A 22,424-nucleotide genomic window follows, 5' to 3' on the forward strand; every position below is an offset into this window, starting at 1 on the left:
CTTATAGTCAGTCTTAAATGTTTATCGAATTAAACTTTATTCTGTTTTAGATTTCACAGTTGCCCATTGAATCTTTTTGGCCCTGCCAAAGGGCCTAGAGTCTCAATTTGCAATATCCCTTTCCATTTCACCTCTTATGAGATTAAACTATTCCTAGGAGTTAATTGCTACCTTATACCATAATAAATGGATTCCTGAAAACTCCTTGGAGAGAGTGAAAAATTGTTTAAATGTCTCTTAAAAATAGTTGCTATATAGGCTGCAGTTGCCTGTATTTGCCACAAGATGGTGATCCAGTATTGGTGAAATGAAAGAAATATTTACTAACAATATCCTTAACCTGCTCACTCATAATATTAGCAGAAGCTGATAAATAAGCAGACCTTTGTAAGTGAAAAAAGAAGGTATTTTTTTAGGGCCATCTGATGAGGAAACTCGTAAAATATGGGACTTTAAATAGTGGGCATTTCCTTCCATCAAAGGATCATCCCGTTTTCTTTAGAGTAATGGTGCGTTTTAAAAACTACAGCTTTTCCCATCCCTCTTTAGTTCAGTGTTCTCAGAGCTAGTCAAGTGACACCAGAAAGAAAGGAGAAAGCAGACCAATAGGGCCTTATGAAAACTTTAGAAAACAGTATCTAAAGATAGAAACTAGGCCTAATATTATAGAGGAAGACGATAGCTAACTGAATGACCCTAGGATATGGGCTAATCTACATTTCTGATAATCTGCTTACAATTTTGAATGCTGAATTCTGATTATATTAATTAAAAAAATACAAACCTTGCCTCCTGTCTTAGTATCAGTTCTAAAACAGAAAAGCAGTAAGGGCTTTGTAATCAGGGCTAAGTGACTTGCTGAAGGTTACACAGCTAGAAAATGTCTAAGGCTAGATGGCTACCCACATTATATTCTTAAGGACTTAAGCATTTGCAAATGGATAAGAATAATAAAAACATGGGGCAGCCATGTGGCCTTAGATATTTTCTAGCTGTATGACCCTAAGCAAGCTGAACTGTTAAAGATTTATAATCAGAGGGTCCTACAGCTAGAAGGGGCAGCTAGGTGGTGAATGAACAGGATGCCTGGTAATATGACAGCAAAGGAAAGTAAATGTTGGAGAGGATATGGAAAATTGGGACACTAATGCATTGCTGGTAGAGTTGTGAATTGGTCCAGCCATTCTGGAAGGCAATTTGGAACTATGCCCAAAGGGCTTTAAATGAATGCCTGCCCTTTGATCCAGTCATAGCACTGCTGGGTTTGTACCCCAAAGAGATAATAAGGAAAAAGATATGTACAAAAATATTCATAGCTGCGCTCTTTGTGGTGGCAAAAAACTGGAAAATAAGGGGCTGCCCTTCAATTGGGGAATGGCTGAACAAATGTGGTATATTGTGACCACGAAAATATGGTTATCAAGACTGTGAATTGCCAAACTGTGAAGGTTTTGGCCAAACTGTAAAGATAATTTTTAGTGTATTGATTTAAAATTAAAAATAAGTGGTCGCCATGGGAAAATTCCCAAATATGAAAATACCCAAGTCAGCTGGGTTTTTGTGGAGATTTTAATTAATACAAATGAAGGAATTAAGGGAAGGGAGAGAGACAGAATAAGAGGAAATAGTAGGAAAGGGCCTAGGGCAAATGGCCTAGGCCTGAGTTTTAAGAGAGACTAGTCAGTCTTTTATCCACTTATCACAAGATTTGTCCCAAGCAAAACTCCAGCTAAGTTCAGCAAGCCAGCTCCTCCACACTAACTCCAAAACTCCAACTACAAAATTCCACCCTGAGCTCCTTCCTTTTAAAGAAAATTTTCTCTTGTGTCACCTCCCCTAAATTTTCACATCTACCAATCACAGTAGACGTTTTCCCCAGGACTGACCATTCTTAGTTCACATCTTTTTTATCACCTTCTCTGGGTAGACTCTTTTGTTAAGCTTGCCTTTTGTAAGTTGCTTGACCTTTTAGTGATTAATTTAACCTTTATAGGTACTTAGCACCCTTTTGTATTAGATCTAAAAATAGACCTAGCTTAAAGTTCCACCTTTACTCTAAGTATGAGTTAGGGACTTTTCATTGTTTAGTCAGGAGTTTTACAACTTTATCTTCCCCTAAGGTATGCCTAAGTATGGGTGGAGTAATGTTAAAGTTCTCAATACATTCCTGACCAAGTACCTGTATTGTTTAAAATGGGGGATAGTTTAGCCAAATCTTCTGAAGTAGACTCTGAAGAGAGTCTGAGAAATTTTAAGATTCACCATATGTTGATGATGGAATACTACTGTGCTCAAAGGAATAATAAACTGGAGGAATTCCATGTGAACTGGAAAGACCCCCATGAACTGATGCAGAGCAAAAGGAACAGAACCAGGAGATCATTGTACATAGAGACTGATACACTGTGGCACAATTGAATGTAATAGACTTTTCTACCAGTATCAAAGCAATGACACAGGACAATCCAGAGGAGCAAGTTTTTTACCCTAAAATTACTCTCAAAGAAGAAAAATTTTTATAAATCTAGAATTTTCGTGGTCACCAACAATGTAAGATTAATATTAATATCCAATAACTCCCAAGTATAATATTTTATAAGATTTATTAATAATCACTTGAAGTAGAAGACATAAAGCCTAAGTAAAGAACACATGGGTAAAATTCTCCTAACTGACTCTTTCCCAACCTCCACAGCCACGTTCTGGGAAGAAGAGAGAGAGGGTGGAGCTACACAAAACTTATATTTTCCCTATGTTAGTACATTACATAGATATGTAACTAGGATGCTGGGAGAGCGAGTCCTTGGGGAGCAAAATTCCAATTATACACTGCCCTAGGAATAGCTTCTGAAAGAAGGTGGAGGCTAAACTGAGAAAGTGTTATATAGCTTGATTGGGACCAGTGGAAATCAACACACAAAAGATGGTTGCAGCCTACAAGGAAGTGTGACTGCTAGAAAAGAAGCTATGTGGAGGGTATTGCATGACAAGATAGAGAAGTGAAAAGCTGTTTAAGGAGATCATTTAAGATCTTAACTGAAATGAATTTCTGTCCACTGGAGGAGAATATACACATTTAAAGGGAAAAGGTTTCTATTCAAGAATGACTTCTAAGTACATTTCAAGTAGTGTAAATACTGATATTTGGAGACAAGGTTAATACTGATATCCTAGGGCCTTCTGTGTTTTAGTAAAAGAGATAAGGTACATTTTTTTATAAATATAGTTACCTAATAGTATTAGTGTATCTTTAAGCAACTTAAAATCAATGTTTAAGATTGTTAAATTTATGGTTGGACTGAATATAATTTAGTTGGTCACCATGAATTTAAATTACTAAATCCCAAATGAGTTACTCAAGTCAGAAGGGAATTTATGGTAATTTATTTACAATAGAGGGAAGATATTAAGGAAGAAAGAAAGAGAGGAAAGATAGCTGCTCTGGTCTCCTCTGAGCCAGGCAGGAGTTCAGAGGTCCCTGCCGAGGTAAAGGAATCTCAAGATGATGGATCTTTCCAGAGGCTAGTGCCTCCAAAAAGGTCAAGGGAAAAGGAATCAGCCTTTACACTCATCAGGTGTCTATTCAAAGGAATAGGGTCACCAGGAAAAACAGGTCCAGTCAGCACTCTTCTGAATGAAGAATTATTCTCTACTCCTGTAGAACTGCCACTAGAACACCAGCAGAACTCTCTCTCATAGGAGGTTCCACTCCAAGTAAGAGTTCCAAGTCAAATTGCATTCAGGCAGTTCTTACTTTCTCTTTAAAGACATTTTTCTCTTGTGTCACTTCCCCTAATTTGTACATCTACCAATCACAGTTGATGCTCTGCTCTAGGACTGCCCAGAAGTTTGCACCTTTTTAAATTATATCCAGATCTCCATACTCAACTTTTAAGTACTGTGTTTACACTTTGGGGATTAAATCTAAAAAATAGACAAGGGATTAAAATTTAATCTTCACAATCAAGGAAGAGCTAAGTACCTGTCACAATCAGGGGAGAGCCAAAATCCAATCTTCACAAGCTTTAATAGCTTAAAAATGCACTAAAACCTTTGGAAGTCCATATATTCATATATGAGGATGTAAATTATATAAGAAGAATTACTTCATAAAGAGGTTTATTTATATACTTTTCTAATTGCTTATTTTTGTAGACATTATGAATAAGAAACCAAGACTAGCCTGGGAGCTCTATCTGAAGATGGAAACATCTGGAGAGTCCTTTAGTCTTTTACAACTCATTGCTAATGATTGCTATAAGGTGAGTTCTTTTCTTTAGGCTAAGTTGAAGGGGAAATTGGTAATAAAGATAACATTGTTCCAAATATGAGGCAATTTTTTTATGACATTTAAAAAATAAAATTTGCTTTGTATTCTTAGATGTAGGGGAAGAAGAATGTGACACAATGACTTCTGCTTCCTTGAAAGTTCACTCATTTTTTAACTGTTAACATTCTGGTTTTCTGATCCTACTCCTTTACTGAAACTGCCCCCTCTAAGTTCTCAGAAACAATCTCTTAACTACCCAAGTGTGGCGACAAAAAAAAAAAATCAGTTCTCATTTTCTTTGTCCTTTCTACAGCTTTTGATAATGTTGATCATTGTTTTTTGGGTTTCCCTCTTTCTTAGACTTCATAACATTGCTTTCTCCTTCAGTCTGTATGATTGATTGTTCCTATTGAGTCTCCTTTGCTGCATCCAAATCTGTCTCCAGGCTGCTAAGGATAGGTATCATCTAAGACTTTGTTTTCTTTTTATCCATCATTTCTATTCTAATGATTCCCAAATCTGTATATCTAGGCCTAATATTTCTTCTGAAATTGAGGATGCTCCATTGGGATCCTAAACTCTCAACATGTCCAAAATAGAATTTACCTTTCCCACTATATCTACCGAACCAAAGTTACTTAGTTCTTGTTGGCCAGGTTTGGAATTTTAGCATCATCCTTAACTCTTCCTTCTCCCTTAACTCCATGTTCAGCAAGTTGCCAAGTTTTGCCAGTTCTCCCACTGTATCTTTCTAATCTGTCACCATCCTGAGTCATGTAAACCTCAAATTTCCTTAGACTTATAATTATTGAAAATTTCACCATTGGGATATTTCATACTTGGAAAATTTCTTACTGATAGTCTATTGGAATGGGAACTCCATTGGCATGGGAGGTTCCTTCTCTTCCCTTCTTAAGATTACTTTAGGACAGAAACCCTTTGCTGAACAATGGAAAGGACTTTGACCTATGCTTAAGCATAGAACAGGAATTTCTTTGAGTCTTGATTGATTTTAGAATTGATACAATGGAGATACTCCACCCTATTCAGTCCTAATAGGATTGAGTAAGGGCTGCAGCCTAGATCAAAATTTAATTATTCCAATCTCTACCATACTCAAGTTAACAGGATTTAGAAAGGGCTGTGGCAAAGGAGTATAGATTTAATCATTTGAAAATATGACCTTCAACAGACATGTGCAAAAGCCAGAAACCTCTGGGCGGTCCTGGGTTAAGCGAGAGCCTCCATTGACAGGGAAATTGATGAAGAGTGATTGGTAGATGTGAGGACTGAGGGGAGGCAACTTGGATGGTGTCCTTAAAGATAGGAGGGTCTGGAGACTGGAGAGGGGGAGGAGTTTTGGGCGGTGTGGTTCCTGGGCTCTGAGGAAGCTTGCTCTGAAGGAAGCTGAAGGTGGGGGCCTCTGAGACTGTTTTTCCATTTTGGACACGTGAGTAATAGGGACTGATCTCTTTTCTTTGCCCCAGCTATCTAAGGGCTTGGGCCTTTTGGCCCAGCCTAAACAGAAGGGGTATTTAAGCCCTATTCCCTTCTCTCCCCTTTCTCTCTCTATATATATCTCTAATTCCTTTCTTGCTCCTATTGTAATTAAACTCCAAAAGAGGCTGACGGCTGACTTGAGTTTTTCATTTAGGAATTACATAGCTGATTCCTTGGCGACCTTAAATTAATATATATCAGTCTTTTAAAGTGATTCCCTTGTAACAGTCAGGAATGTATAATTTGCCTTGACTATCTTAATAGCCTCCTAATTCAACTCTCTGCTCTCTTTTCTCTCCAGGCCATCCTTCAAAGAGTTGGCAGAATAATCTTCCAAAGACATAGGTCTGACCTTATGACTTTGCTACTCAGAAACTTTATGGGACTCCAGAATGAAATATATTCCATAGTCTAGCATTTAAAGCTCTCCACAGTCTGTTTACATCTCTCTTTCATTTACCCCACGTTTTAGCCAGGCTGTTCCCCACACTTCGTGGAGCATCTGTGCTGAATGGCAGGAATTAATTTCTTTCTGTCTCACTTCTCAGGATTCCCATTTTCTTTCAGTTTTGACTAACATACTACTTCCTACAAAAAGTTTTCTCTTATTCTCTTTGTTGTTGATGTTCTGTCTTCCTCCTCAAATTCTCTTGTATATTTACTTCTCTGCTGCATTTTTCATATACATGTTCTTTCCCCAAGAAAATTTAAGCTCTCTGAAGGCAGAGATTGTTTTTAGTTCTTGTATCTGCAGTATCAATCACACTGTTTTGTACCTGTGCAAGGTTATTTAATAAGTATTTGTTTTCTTGAAAAAAGGTTTTGGGGGGCATTAGGGAGGCTTATAAGCATAGAGGGAAAGTCAATGGAGATAAGAAGAGCACAGTTCTAAGAGAAAGTGAGTGATCTATGGAGCTAAATCCCACAGCAGAGGGATAGGAGTAATGGCTAGTAGGAAAGCCATCCCTTCAGAAGCAAAAGGGATAAAGGAGAGGATGGCTACAGAGGATTTTGAGCAACAGAAGAGGGAAGCTAGCTCTAATTTGAGGTAATTTGATGAACTCAATTCTCTCAAATCAAGAGTCGAGGTCTGCTATAAGTGAACATAAGTGAGAGTAGAGTTAGGGGCTAGTGAAGAAAATTTTAAATAGCCACTATAGAAGATAGTGTGAGTAATCAAGAAGATATGCAGTATAGATTGGTGCATATGCTTTCAAGTGTGACAGAATTAATTCAAGGCTTTCAAGGTTCCCACAGCATAGTAATAGCTATTCAAGGAGTATTCTAGCAATGTACTATTAATAGCTATTAATTTAAATATGCATTGATATTAGCTCTGTGCCTTGAACACTATGTTTCTGTGGTAAAACACAAAGGAGAAGATCTAAGGGTGGAAAAAAGATATTGATTTACCAAATAATTCTATTGGTATTCTCCTGCATTTGGAAGTTTGAAATTTCAACTTCATGCATGCAGGGTAGAAAGTAAAAGTTTTATCTTAGATAGAAAACTAGTTCTTACTGTACCAAAATTCTGATTTTTCCTTTTGATAAAATGTATGTAGAAGTGAAGAAATCCTGCTTCTGGCAAGGAAGAATGATGCATATATAATGTCAATATTTTCTTATCTAATTCATAAAATTCCACCTTTTTAATTTTTTTTTGTAGGCAGACTTTTGGATTTCAGGTTATCACTTTTGACACTTTTTTATTTGTATTTCATTCAGATGGGTCAGTTTTATTATTCAGCCAAAGCCTTTGATGTCCTGGAAAGACTGGATCCCAATCCTGAATACTGGGAAGGCAAGAGAGGTGCCTGTGTGGGCATTTTCCAAATGATATTAGCTGGCAGAGAACCCAAGTATGTTCTCCAACCCTCTATTTCCTGTAAACTTAGTCTTTTCTCACCATATGAAAAATTGGGCTAAAACACCAAGTTAGGATTATTGTTTTTACACTAATGTTTAGAAAGAGAATTTTTGTTCCATTTGATTAACAAGATCAATTAAATAGCTTGGGGTATGTAGAAATGACTTCAATGTTTCCATAAATTTTATAAGACTGGGTCTTAGAGATCATAGGGTTTGCAATGCAAAGTGGTTGGGAGTCCCTGGTAGAGATTGCATCTTGCTGCCTTAACTATGACTACCCCAAAAAGGGCAGGACTGATACCCAGTAGAACTCACTGCTTTACTCTCCAAGCCTGGGCAAGAATGAAAAACAAACAAATAAACAAACTTGGAGATGATGGCACAGAGGGGAGGAAATTGAAACTTTTTTCCTTTCATGTCATTTCATTAGAGAGACCCTTCGAGAGGTGTTGCATCTACTGAGGAGCACTGGAAATACCCAGGTAGAATACATAATTCGCATCATGAAGAAGTGGGCCAAAGAAAACAGAGTTCCTGTCTGAGATGGCGCCATCAATATGGTCATCATTGTCAAGTTCAAGGGAACCAGATACCTCCTTGGAAGAAAAAAAGAAGTTTAGTTTTGCTGTGGAGAGCAGGATGTATGATACTCCCTTTATGGATCTTTTCTTCCTGTATTCATCTATCCTGAAGATCAATGAACCACATACTTAGATGGAGCTTTCTGACTGAGCAGAGTGCCATAATGTATATTATGGCCCCTGTGTAATCATTTTAGCAATAATTCCTTAGACTTTATTGGTGCCTTTCAAAGAACTCAAATCATTCTGTGTAACATAAACTTGTTTTAAAGAGAAAGTATGGGCTACTTTCTATCTCTACCACAGTAGAGTTCCATGGTACTGATTCCTTACTGCAATAACTTCTGGCTTCTAGGTCACTGATTCTCAAGAGTGACCATCACTCTATCATCTGATCTTATGGCCACTCGCATTTTATTGTCTGCCTGATTGCACATGGAAATTCTGCAGAAAGCTTTATAAATAAAACATTCTTGGCATCTGGAAGAGCGGTGCCTACAAGTGACTACATTAAGTTTTGAATGACAATGGGCTCTTTCATGGAGTCCAAACATAACTTAGTTCTATATAAATCACTCTTCTAAGAGACTGAATTTCTAGTGGCCATGTGTAACAGTGAAGAAAGATCAATAATGCTTTTTTTAAGGAAGTGTGCACTTCTAGGTAACTCTGAGTGCAGCACCTCTAAAAATATTCAGGAAACAAAATGTACACATTTCATTACTACCCCATATAATTTAAGTAACAAAGATGCCTTCATATCATATCTTTATGCTATTTCATAGCCATCCCATCTGAAAAGTAGTGCTTCAAAGATGTTTATATATATATATATAATATTCTTATTGTTGTAGCAATTTGAGATGAGTCATGGATTGCTGATTGTATAGACTCTCTAGCGAGAATATCCTAATGGATGAACTCTGAAAGTGTGGTCAGGGTTAGAGGCTTTCTTATGTCCCATATTCCTGAGCCAACACAGAGTTGCAAAAGGATGAGACAAAACCTTAGGCTCATACCCTAGAGCCAAAATTCAAAGAAAATGAGGATGGAGCCAAGGAGGCAAGACTTGAAAGGAATTCTTAGTTTTTCATGACTGCCAGAACAAAGGAAGGCATCTATCAAGCCTCCTCCATTAATGGGGAGGAAGGAGGAAGGACTCACTCTATTCCCAACTTCCCACCAAACCCCCATCTTCCTCCTGGGCTTCAATGGAGGTGGGAACATGCTAGCAGTTGTCACTACCTGGCTGCCAGGTTGATAACAAAAGCATTCACTTCAGGCATCTGCCTCCTGGAGGTGTAGCCACAGCTCTGAATAGGGTTTGAATATAGGAATTCAGATTCTTTTAATTTTAATATCATTGTGGCTTTTGCTGTATTGTCAATTCTGATTGCTTACAAAAATGAATGGGCTTTTCCTTTTTAACTTAATTTTAAAGACTCAGGTCATGTGTCATATATTGAAGCACCTTTTCTCTTCCACCATATTGTGTTTAATGTTTTAAAATGACTAGATTTCACCATTGAAGGCACTATCTAGTGTATAGCTGGACAGAACTCAAATGCAAATTTTAGTTACTTTTCTAATCCTTACCTCACTTGAATGCTAGGAAACACCAGGACCATGTGAAAGAGATTGAAGTGTGGTCCTTTTTCATAGCTGTTAGAAATAAGTTTTGTCTTCCAGTCTATTGCTTCAAGTTTCCCAGGAGTAGTTCACCCAGATGTAGTGGCTCTTCTATTGATGGCAAGCCCACATTGGATTTAGATCTAAGGGATTAGTTCAGATTGTCTTTTTTTAATACTTATTGTATTTTTTTCAGGGATGCATATGCCCCCCTCAAAAAAAAATGAAAAGTTCCAAAATTGTAAAAAACTTAAAAAGAAAGAAATATTGAGGCTCAAAAATGTTCAGACTAATTCAAAGTAATATTTGCATAAATGGAACCATTCCATTTTGCTATTGCTAAGAATACTAACCTGTAAAATGATTTTAGAAATTCTAGAAAAAGGACTGTGGCAAATTGGGCGACCATTGTTCTTACCTGTGATCACACGAGGGATAGAGGAAAGTAAAGTTGCCCAGGCTCAGGAATATAGAATAATATTCATCGTATATAGCATCAGAACATTATATATCAATGTACAGATATAGTATACTCAAAAACAGAAAATGAAAATAAAATTTTAAGTTATTTTTGTACTTTAAGGAGATTATTGCATCCCACTGTAATATGTCTTAATTAAAGTTCATTATTTTATTTATACTTTAGTATTTTTATTGGGTCCTGTGAGAATTGGGGACTGAGTATAGGATCACTAGCTGCCTTTCTCCTTAGGCTACAGAACTAAGGGAAGAATCTGAGCATAGCTCTCTTTTCTATTTGAGGGTAGCCCTCTTCTGCTAAGAAATACATGGTTCCTGTGGGTCTAGAAAAAGTTTTGTGATTTTGTTAAGACCTAGTCATAGTGTTAGTAGTTAGTCCACTTTAAAAGTGACTGATGGGGCAATTAGATGTCTCGGTGAATTGAGAGACAGACCTAGAGCTGGGAGGTCCTGCATTCAAATCTGGCCCTAGATACTTCCTATTTGTGTGACCCTGAAGCAAATCACTTAAACCCTATTGCCTAGTCCTTACCACTTTTATACCTTGGAACCAATACACAGTACTGGTTCTAAGATAGAAGGTGAAGGTTTCTTTAAAAAAAAAAAAGTGATTTGAAGAGCATTTATTCATTAGGATGGGGTAGAATGGGTTAGTAGTAGGGTAATAAGTGTAGCAGAGTTCTCTACAAGTCAAGGAAGTTCCTAGACTTTCAATATGTTGTAGCTTTGGTTTCATTGGCTATTGTGTCCCTCTGGCTTAGATCTTGTCCCTAATACTTCAGCCTCCAGCCCATTTGTGTTCAAATCTAGAATTTGGACATTTTGACTTAAAGCCTACCTTGGTGAGAGCTTTAGGAAGCAGTATCAAAATGGTAGGATAACTGGAAGAAGTACCACAAGCTCTTCCCCAAACCAATTCTTCCATATATCTAAAAAAATACCAGTCGAAACCCTGATGGGAAAACCCAAGAAAAAGAGTGAATTATTTTTTTCTAGCCCCAGTCAACATAGGGAGTGAGGGTGGTCTTTGGACCCTAGGGATGGGATCTGACCAGAAGTGTGCCTCACAGAGGATCCCAATGCAAAATAGAAGCCATATACCCAAGCAAAAGTGGATCCTGAGCCCATGTTAGGACACAGGAACAGATACCAACTGGCAACTTTGTCTCTCACTAGCCTGGCCTGGCTTACAGATTCAGAAAAGATTGAGAAGGGTATCTGAGTCTTGGGGTGGCATTCCAGGGTAATGAGTGGTCAGCAGCCTTAGCCTGTGTTACTTACTTGTGATTCCAGAATCAGTGTCAGGTCTCAGTTCCAGTTTCCAGCCCAGTCTGTAGAGGAATAACCAGGCAGGAATCCTAGATCAAAGGGGAGCCTGCAGTTCTATCACTTGGAGCTAGCAGAACTTCCCAAATGGCTGGTGGATCCTGACTCCAAAAGCACACTTCTGTTGCTCAGACCCATACCCAGATCAGGAACTTGTAGAGCTCAAATGAGGGCAGCAATCAGACTTTGTCTCGCATCAGACAACTTTGGGAGCCCTGAAAACTTACAGGTCTCCTGTGTTGTCGGATCCTAGAATAATACGAGTCGGTACCCAAAGAAAGCAGCAAGAGGACCAGCCCAGCGTGAGTTTAGAGCATAGCCTAAGATCAAGTCCAAAGCCAGGAAGTAGGCTAGAAGAATGAGTAAATGAAAAATAATGACCTTTTTCCATGGAAACTTTTTCCAACTCTTGGGAGTCCCTATTGTCTTTTGGTTCTAGGGAGACGTTCCTATGGTATCCCACTCCTAGGACCAATTGTGAGAAATTGTGGGTAAGGTACCAAGAATACAAGCTGTCACAGACCACAAGTCAGGCAGTATTTTACTCACCTGTGGCCAATGTGTGTCTTGTTATTGCTTGTGCTTGTTACAAGGTGTGGTTTCATTTTAAGTTGGGAGGGAGGGAGGGTGTGGGATTTAGAAGGGAGAAGAAGACAAATAATAGAGATGTCAGAAAAAAAAGGGGGCCATCATGTCACTTTTTTTTCAGTGCAGAGAAAACAGGACAAAGGTAAGAAATATGAGGACAAATTTGAAATTTGAATTTATTACATTCTTTTAAAAATGTGAAACATAATAATAGCTATTCTAGGGATCTGTAGTTTCATGTACAATTGCCTTCTGTCCTTTTTATGTAAGGAAACACTCAGATTTATTGATGCTTGTTAAATTCAGGGAAACAAAAGTTTTTAACTTTTTTAAAAAGTTCTCTGGGGTTTGAGAGGTTAAAGAGATCAGCCACCATCCTTAATCTCTTCAAATTTCCTTCCCACTGAAACGTTGGCCTTTGTCCCTGGAACTCTAGGATCTGCTAGGTGAGTATTCATCCTGCCAGGAACCAGGCTTCTACATCACTGCCTAGCCACCATTTCCATGCCTCTAAGCACAGAGCACCAGTGTGGAATCATTCCCTGCTCCCTTTTGTTGTCTTCTTCCATTAGAGTAGAAACTTCTTCAGGAAAGGGATTTTGTCTTTTTTGTATTTACATCCCTCTCACTAAGGACCATTCTTGGCAATTAGAAAGTGCTTAATAAATGCCTTATCATTCATTCATTCATTCATTCATTCATTCGTTCGTTCGTTCATTCATTGATTCACAGAGTCATTCTTGGCAATTAGAAAGTGCTTAATAAATGCCTTATCATTCATTCATTCATTCATTCATTCATTCATTCATTCATTCATTCGTTCGTTCGTTCATTCATTGATTCACAGAGTAGATGCTAGAGGGAGGACTGCAATCTGAGTCTTGAAGCCAGCTTGCTATCCATTGTTTCATGCTGCCTCTGTAGAGGAACAACATTCCATTTTGTCCCCTATATTAATTTTGGACCATATCAATGAGTTGATTCTTTTAGTACTTGGCACCAAGACATCCTAGGTATACTTGGTAGCCTGTAGTTGATAATAGTGGCCATACTGTCCTTTTAGGAAGGCGACCCTTCATACATGCAGGAGTGAAACTGAGGAGGCAGGGTAAGTACTTCAGAAGATTGCTACCTGGTGGGTGGTTATGATATTACACCCACATGATTTTAAAAAATAAGCACTTCTTTTTCAACATTCTTTTATTTTAAAAATTTGAATTCTAACACATGTGATAACCAGTGGAATCGTGTGTTGGCTATGGGAGAGGGAAAGGTGTGGGGGGGGGAAGGGAGGAAAAGAAAATGATCTTTGTTTCCAGTGAATAATGTATGGAAATGACCAAATAAAATAATGTTTAAAAATTAAAAAAAAAAATTTGAATTCTAGGGGGCAGCTGGGTAGCTCAGTGGATTGAGAGCCAGTCCTAGAGATGGGAGGTCCTAGGTTCAAATTTGGCCTCAGACACTTCCTAGCTGTGTGACCCTGGGCAAGTCACTTGACCCCCATTGCCTAGCCCTTACCACTCTTCTGCCTTGGAGCCAATACACAGTATTGACTCCAAGACGGAAGGTAAGGGTTTAAAAAAAAAAATTTGAATTCCAAATTTTCCCCCTTCCCAAACTCTTGAGAAGGCAACAAGGTATCAGTTATAAATGTGAAATCATGCAAAGCATTCTCATATTAGCCATATTGAAAAAAGGCTCCCCAAAAAGTTAGTCTATTTTAATTTGCACCAATTTTCTCTCTGGAGGTGGGTAGCATTTTTTTCATACCGAGTCCTTTGAAATTGTTACAGATCACTGTATTGATGAGAGCAGTCAGGCCTTTCACAGCTCATCAGCATTACAACATGTGCTGTTAAGAATGTACAATGGGGGACAGCTGGGTGGCTCAGTGGATTGAGAGCCAGACTTAGATCACTCTTCTGCCTTGGAACCAATACACAGTGTTAATTCTAAGATGGAAGGTAAGGGTTTTTAAGAAGGGAAAAAAAGAATGCACAATTATCTTCTCATTCATTTTGTTTTCATTTTAATGTTTATGTTACATTCAAGTCCTCCGCTATCTTCTCCCTTCCCTCCCTAACACCGAAGGTATTTGACAAAATATATGTGTTAATATATATGTATACATGTATACATACACTGTATAAACTGTCTTACATGTTTGTATTTATCAGTTCATTCTCTGGAGGTAGACATTTAATCATTCAAATAATATTTCTGTTGCTGTATATATATATATATACGTATATATATATATATATATATATATATATATATATATATATATATATTGTTCTCTTGGTTTTGCCCCTTTGACTCTTCATAATTTCATGTAGTCTTTCTATTTTTTTTTAAATTTACCTGCTTGTTATTTCTTATTGAGCATTCTCATTTTACTTTGCATCAGTTCATATTGGTTTTGTCATGTTTTTTTTCTGAAACCACCTCCTTCATCATTTCTTCCTTTTTAAAAATTAAAAACCTTTATCTTCTGTCTTAGAATCAATTTTAAGTATTGATTCCGAGGCAGAAAACCAGTAAAAAAATTGGGGTCAAATGACTTCCCAGGGTAATACAGTTAGGAAATGTCTGAGGCAGTATTTGAACCCTGGACCTGTGGCCTCTGGAACTGGTTAACTACTGAGCCACCTTGCTGTCCTGCCCCTCATCATGTCTCCTAACACAATAACATTCCATCACAGCCATATGCCAAAACTTGTCACCATTCTTCTCTTGATGGATATCTCCTCAGTTTCTAGTTTTTTACCACCACAAAAATACCTCCTATATATACATTTTTTACATATAGATCCTTTTCCTTTTTTTCTGATCTCTTTTGGGTACAGGTCTAGTAGTGATAGACTAGTTCATCTTTCCATCATTTATTAGTATATCTGTTTCCCCTCAGGGTAGAGCTAAGTGGCAGGGGAGATGAAGTGCTGGGCCTGAAGTCAAGAAGGTCCAAGTTCAATGTGGCCCCAGATACTTCGTAGTTTTGTGACCCTGGGCAAGTCACTTCACCCTATTGCTTCAGTTTATCTATCAAATGAGCTATAGAAGGAAAGGGCAAACCACTTTATCTTTGCCAAGAAAACCTGAAATGGGATCATGAAGAATTGGGCCCCAACTAAAATGACAACAAATTTTCCCTCAACCCCACTAGCATTTGTCACTTCTAATAGGCATGTCTCCCACTAGATCTTAACCTGAATAGGCAAATAAATTAATCACTAAGTGATTAATACTGTAAAGTCTACTTAACAAATAAGCTTAAGGCAAGCAGCACTTGTTATCTAAAGTCCTCAGTGTGGGCTGTGTCACAAGGATTACATCATTAAAAGAGAAATCTGAAAAAGCTATCAGTTTTAAAGGGGCTTATTAGATATATAGGGTTACAGATAATTGCAGATCACGGTGCAAAGACTGGACCATTCAAATCCTTATTCTGCCACTTGATATGTGTTTCACCTTGGATACATTCACTTTACTTCTGTGGCCTTTAGTTTCTCACCTATAAAATGAGAATGCTGGGCTAACCTCTCCTCCTTTGAGGTACATTCAATCCATATTTGCCACAGGATTCTAGTTGTAATCTACTGACTTCTAGTATATTTTCCTTTCCTCAACAAGTTCAGTTTCTGATTCACAGTCTTTCATTCCTCTCCAGTTCTGGCCCTCCTATCGGGGGACTTCAACATATATACTTCTTGAATCACCCAAACCTCCCATTTTCTCAACTTTGTTACAGACAAAAGAGTGGTTGCCAAAACCTCAGATGAAGACTAAATTAGAGATCCTAAAAATCAAAGGAGAAATTAATAAAATGGAAAGTCAAAGAACTATTGATTTAATAAATAAGACTAGAAGCTGGTACTTTGAAAAAACAAATAAAATTGACAAAGTACTAGTCAGTCTAATTAAAAAAAGGAAAGAAAAAAACCAAATTGACAGTATCTAAGATGAAAAGGGAGACCTCACCTCTAATGAAGAGGAAATCAAGGCAATCATTGAAAACTACTATGCCCAATTATATGGAAAAAAATATGGCAATCTAAGTGATATGGATGAATACTTTAAAAAATGTAAATTGCCTAGACTAAAAGAAGAAGAAATAAATTACCTAAACAACCCCACATCAGAAAAAGAAATTGAACAAGCCATAAAAGAACTCCCTAAGAAAAAATCCCCTGGTCCAGACGGATTCACAAATGAATTCTATCAAACATTCAAAGAACAGCTAACCCCAATACTAAACAAACTATTTGACAGAATAAGCCAAGAAGGGGTTCTACCAAATTCTTTTTACGACACAAACATGGTACTGATCCCAAAGCCAGGCAGTTTAAAAACAGAGAAAGAAAACTATAGACCAATCTCCCTAATGAATATAGATGCAAAAATCTTAAATAGGATACTAGCAAAAAGACTCCAGTAAGTCATCACTAGGGTTATCCACTACGATCAGGTAGGATTCATACCAGGAATGCAAGGATGGTTCAATATTAGGAAAACCATCCACATAATTGACCATATAAACAAGCAAACCGACAAAAATCACGTGATTATCTCAATAGATGCAGAAAAAGCCTTTGACAAAATACAACACCCATTCCTATTGAAAACATTAGAAAGTATAGGTATAGGAGGGTCTTTCCTAAAAATAATAAACAGTATATATCTAAAACCATCAGCAAACATCATCTGCAATGAGGAAAAAGTCAAAGCCTTCCCATAAGATCAGGAGTCAAACAAGGATGCCCATTATCACCTTTATTATTTAATATTGTACTAGAAACACTAGCAGTAGCAATTAGAGAAGAAAAAGAAATTGAAGGTATTAAAATTGGCAATGAGGAGACCAAGCTGTCACTCTTTGTGGATGATATGATGATTTACTTAAAGAATCCTAGAGAATCAGCCAAAAAGCTAATCGAAATAACAACTTTAGCAAAGTTGCAGGATACAAAATAAACCCACATAAGTCATCAGCATTTCTATATATTTCCAACCCAGTTCAGCAACAAGAATTAGAAAGAGAAATTCCATTTAAAGTCACCCTAGACAATTTAAATACTTAGGAATCTATCTGCCAAGACAAACACAGGAACTATATGAACACAACTACAAAACACTCTCCACACAATTAAAACCAGATCTAAACAATTGGAAAAACATTGATTGCTCATGGGTGGGACGAGCTAACATAATAAAAATGACTATCCTACCCAAACTTATATATCTATTTAGTGCCATACCCATTGAACTCCCAAAAAACTATTTTACTGCATTAGAGAAAACCATAACAAAGTTAATTTGGAAGAATAAAGGATCAAGGATATCCAGGCAAATAATGAAAAAAAAAATACAAAGGAAGGTGGCCTTGCAGTCCCAGATCTCAAACTATATTACAAAGTAGCGGTCATCAAAACAATTTGGTACTGGCTAAGAGACAGAAAGGAGGATCAGTGGAATAGACTTGGGGTAAATGACCTCAGTAAGACAGTCTTTGACAAACCCAAAGACCCCAGCTTTTGGGACAAAAATCCAGTATTTGATAAAAACTGCTGGTAAGGGGGAAGCTGGGTAGCTCAGTGGATTGAGAACCAGGCCTAGAGATGGGAGGTCCTAGGTTCAAATCTGGCCTCAGCCACTTCCTAGCTGTGTGACCCTGGGCAAGTCACTTGACCCCTATTGCCTAGCCCTTACCACTCTTCTGCCTTGGAGCCAATATACAGTATTGACTCCAAGATGGAAGGTAAGGGTTTTTAAAAAAAAATGCTGGGAAAATTGGAAGACAGTGTGGGAGAGATTAGGTTTGGATCAAAACCTCATACCCTACACCAAGATCAACTCATAATGGGCAAATGACTTGAATATAAAGAAGGAAACTATAAGTAAATTAGGTGAACACAGAATAGTATACATGTCAGACCTTTGGGAAGGGAAAGATTTTAAAACCGAGCAAGACTTAGAAAGAGTCACAAAATGTAAAATAAACAATTTTGATTACATCAAATTAAAAAGTTTTTGTGCAAACAAAACCAATGTAACTGAAATTAGAAGGAAAGCAACAAATTGGGAAACAATCTTCATAACAAAAACCTCTGACAAAGGTCTAATTACTCAAATCTATAAAGAGCTAAACCAGTTGTATAAAAAAATCAAGCCATTCTCCAATTGAAAAATGGGCAAGGGACATGAATAGGCAATTTTCAGTTAAAGAAATCAAGACTATTAATAAGCACATGAAAAAGTGTTCTAGATCTCGTATAATCAGAGAGATGCAAATCAAAACAACTCTAAGGTATCACCTCACACCTAGCAGATTGTTCAACATGACAGCAACAGAAAGTAATGAATGCTGGAGGGGATGTGGCAAAGTAGGGACATTAATACATTACTGGTGGAGTTATGAATTGATCCAACCATTCTGGAGGGCAATTTGGAACTATGCCCAAAGGGCAATAAAAAACTGTCTGCCCTTTGATCCAGCCATAGCACTGCTGGGTTTGTACCCCAAAGAGATAATAAGGAAAAAGACTTGTACAAGAATATTCATAGCTGCGCTCTTTGTGGTGGCCAAAAATTGGGAAATGAGGGGATGCCCTTCAATTGGAGAATGGCTGAACAAATTGTGGTATATGTTGGTGATGGAATACTATTGTGCTCAAAGGAATAATAAACTGGAGGAATTCCATGGAGACTGCAACAACATCCAGGAAGTGATGCAGAGTGAGAGGAGCAGAACCAGGAGAACATTGTACACAGAGACTAACACATTGTGGTACAAGAGAACGTAATGGACTTCTCCAGTAATGGCTTTACAATGTCCCTGAACAACCTACAGTGATCTATTAGAAGAAAAAAAACAACAACTATCCTCAAGCAGAGGACAAACTGAGGGAGTAAAAACACCGAGGAAAAGCAACTGCTTGACTACAGAGGTTGAGGGAACATGATTGAGGAGAGATGCTAAATGAGCAGCCTAATGCAAATACCAACAACAAGGAAATGGGTTCAGAGCAAGGACACATGTGATACCCAGACGAATCGCCCGTGGGCTAGGGAAGGGGTGGCGGGGGGTTTGGGGGGGGGAGGAAAAGAAAATGATCTGTTTCCAATGAACAATGTATGAAAATGACCAAATAAAATAATGTTTTAAAAATTAAAAAAAAAGTGGTTGCCATAAACTGTGACCGCAAAAATATGGGTTCAAGACTTTGAATTGCCAAAAGCATAAAGATAATTTTTAGTGTCTTGATTTAAATCATAAATAAGTGGTCGCCATGGGAAAAATTCCCAAATATGAAATACCCAAGTCAGCTGGGTTTTATGGAGATTTTAATTAATACAAATGAAGGAATTAAAGAAAGGGAGAGAGACAGAGTAAGAGGAAATAATAGGAAGGCTAGGGCCTAAGCCTTTCTTTTAAGAGAGAAAACTAAGTCAGTCTTTAATCACTCACCACAAGATTGTTCCAAGCAAAAGTCTAGTGTTCAGAGAGACCCTCCAGTTCAGCTCCTGAGCTCAACTAAGTTCAGCCACTGAGCCTACCAATTAAGCTTCCTAAGCTGAACTAATTCCAGAGGCCTCGGACCTCCTTTCTTTTTTTCTTTTAAACCCTTACCTTCCATCTTGGAGTCAATACTGTGTATTGGCTCCAAGGCAGAAGAGTGGTAAGGGCTAGGCAACGGGGGTCAAGTGACTTGCCCAGGGTCACACAGCTGGGAAGTATCTGAGGCCTGATTTGAACCTAGGACCTCCCATCTCTAGGGCTGGTTCTCAATCCACTGAGCCACCCAGCTGCCCCACTGACCTCCTTTTAAAGAGAATTTTCTCCTATGTCACCTCCCCTAAATTTTCATATCTACCAATCACAGTAGAAATTTTCCAAAGGACTGACCATTCTTAATTCATATCTTGTTATCACCTTCTTAATTCACATCTTTTTATCACCTTCTCTGGGTAGATTATATCTTCTGAGTAAATTCACACCTGTTTGCTAAGGTTGTCCCTTGCAAGTTGCCTGACCTTTTAGTGATTAATTTGACCTTCATAGATACTTAGCACCCTTTTGTATTAGATCTAAAAATAGACCTAGCTTAAGGGCTTTTGCCTCACTCTGAGTATGGGTTAAATACTTTTTCATTGTTCACTAAGGAGTTTACAACTTTATCTTCCCCTAAAGTATGCCTAAATATGGGTGGAGTAAGGTTAAGTTCTCAATACATTCCTGACCAAGTACTTGCATTGTTTAAATGGGGAATAACCTAACCATATCTTCTAAGGTTAGAGTCTGAGAAATTTTAAGATTCATAACTTTTTCATTTCCCAGGATCCTCTCTTCCACTCCAACACAACTACACAGGGAGATGATTATACCCTTGATTTTTCCATCACCAGAAAGAAGTGTTTGACTTCTTATGTTCCCAAACTCTAAAAATCCCTTATCTGATCACAACCTTTTGTCATGCCACCTATTCCTCTGCCTTGCAACCCCAAACCTTGTTCTTCATCCTGTGTTAATGGTAAATTTAGGGTTGTGACTGAATATAAATTTAATTGGTCGCCAGGGAAAATCCCAAATAAAATACTCAGGTCAGTTAAAAATTTTATGGTGGTTTAATTAATATAGAGGGAAGGAATTAAGAAAAAGAGAGAGGGAGAAGGGTATAGGATTTCTCTGGTCTAACTTGTGCCAGGGGGAGTTCAAAGACCTCCGCCACGAGGTCTCCTCAGAAGATTAGAGGCTTCCTAAGAGGATAGTGTTTGGGAAGGTAAAGGATAAAGGATTCAGCCTAAACTCCTAGAGATCTCAGTGAAAATGCCTTACCTGAACTAGACTACTAAGCTTCTTCCAGTATTGTATCAAGGATGCTCACTACCAAACCCGGACATTAGCTGCAACCATGCTAAGACATCAAGATGCTCAGCACACTGACACCAGCCACCTCTCCAGGGCAAGAGGTTGGAGAGAGGAAGTGATGCCAAATATATAGACCGTTTTTACATCACTTTCCTGTGACTCACATGTACCAATGGTAGCTTAAGCTTGACCTAGGAAAGCCCAGGGGTCTGTCAGTTGTTTCTGATTTGTCGTTTGCTAGCACATGTCTGTCATAGGCCATCCTTCTCAACACTTAATCCCTAAGTAGGGGTGTAGACATTCCTGTTTTGTTAGACTAAGAAGGGTGGAATAAATCTAAAATTCACACCTGAGACTCTAATCTTTTCATCCCTTAACTCTGTTACACAAGCCATCACCCATCTACTTGCTATGTTCTCCTCCCTTCCTCAACTAGACCCTTGGTGAACCACTATTCTGTCCTCTTGAATCCCTTGTCCCCTTATCCTATGAAAGATCTTGCCCTTTCATGCCTCAGGCTTGAATTTCTCCCACAATCTTTTTACTTTTCTTCTACTCACATGCTCTGAGCCAGGTTAGAAAAAAAAATCACAAAACTACACTGACCAGGTCTACTTCAAATTTTTGTTACTTGGTCTTACCTATGGTCTCACTGAATCGAGGTTATCCTTTTAGACTTCTCTAATCAATTCATTATCCCTCTGACCATATTATCTTTTCTAAGTCATTCACTTCCTTTTTCAAACTTCCCCTAGTTTTCTCTCCCTCACCCTTTCAGCAGAGACTCTTACCTCATATTTCACTGCAAAAATTGAAGTCATTTGGCAAGAGCTCCGTCTCATCTCTTCCTCATTTCACTTCACTTTGCTATCTTTCCCCACTATCTCCTTTACCTGTCTCATGTGAATAAATGACTCTTCCTGCCAATGCTGACCTGTAGGGGTGGGGGAAGATAACAAGGGGCATTGTGTTCCACAGGGTTGAAAAAATCAAGCAGGGAAGCAGATACTGAGTGAAGGGAGCCCCAAAGTCCAGTTTCTGCAGGAAACTCTATATAAATGCATTGGGAAGAGTTTGGTACTTCATCCTCTGGCCCTCCAAATAGATGGTAGAGGGAGGCAGTGGCAATTAAGGCCTGGGGAGTAGCATGGTGGTAAGCTTGGAAGTGAGGAACTTATTCTAGGAGAGGCAGCTTGTTCCTTGGAGTTGAAAACAAATATGGCAGCAGATGCAAGTTGGAATGTAACTCTTGAAAAGAGTTTCATCAGTTTCTCTCATCAGACTTTTCTGAGACAGTCTCAAAGGGC

The 22,424-nt window shown here is 38.2% G+C and overlaps 1 protein-coding gene across 3 annotated transcripts in view; it reads left to right on the top strand.

The window, feature by feature from the left end:
• Positions 1–10,489, top strand: part of IFT56 (intraflagellar transport 56) — a 68,894-nt gene extending 58,405 nt beyond the window's left edge. For 2 of the 3 annotated variants that reach the window (XM_007504398.3, XM_001374684.5), the window contains exons 16-18: positions 4,156–4,262; positions 7,498–7,631; positions 8,072–10,489. In XM_007504398.3, coding sequence (XP_007504460.3) covers positions 4,156–4,262; positions 7,498–7,631; positions 8,072–8,183 — 353 coding nt within the window. In that variant the 3' untranslated portion in view covers positions 8,184–10,489. Of the gene's footprint in view, positions 1–4,155; positions 4,263–6,071; positions 6,116–7,497; positions 7,632–8,071 lie in introns of all 3 variants that reach the window. The other variant, XM_016426183.2, reaches the window with a different exon arrangement.
• The last annotated feature ends 11,935 nt before the right edge of the window (positions 10,490–22,424 follow it).

The sequence above is a fragment of the Monodelphis domestica genome, chromosome 5, assembly GCF_027887165.1.
Source record: "Monodelphis domestica isolate mMonDom1 chromosome 5, mMonDom1.pri, whole genome shotgun sequence".
NCBI classification, from domain to species: Eukaryota; Metazoa; Chordata; class Mammalia; order Didelphimorphia; family Didelphidae; genus Monodelphis; species Monodelphis domestica.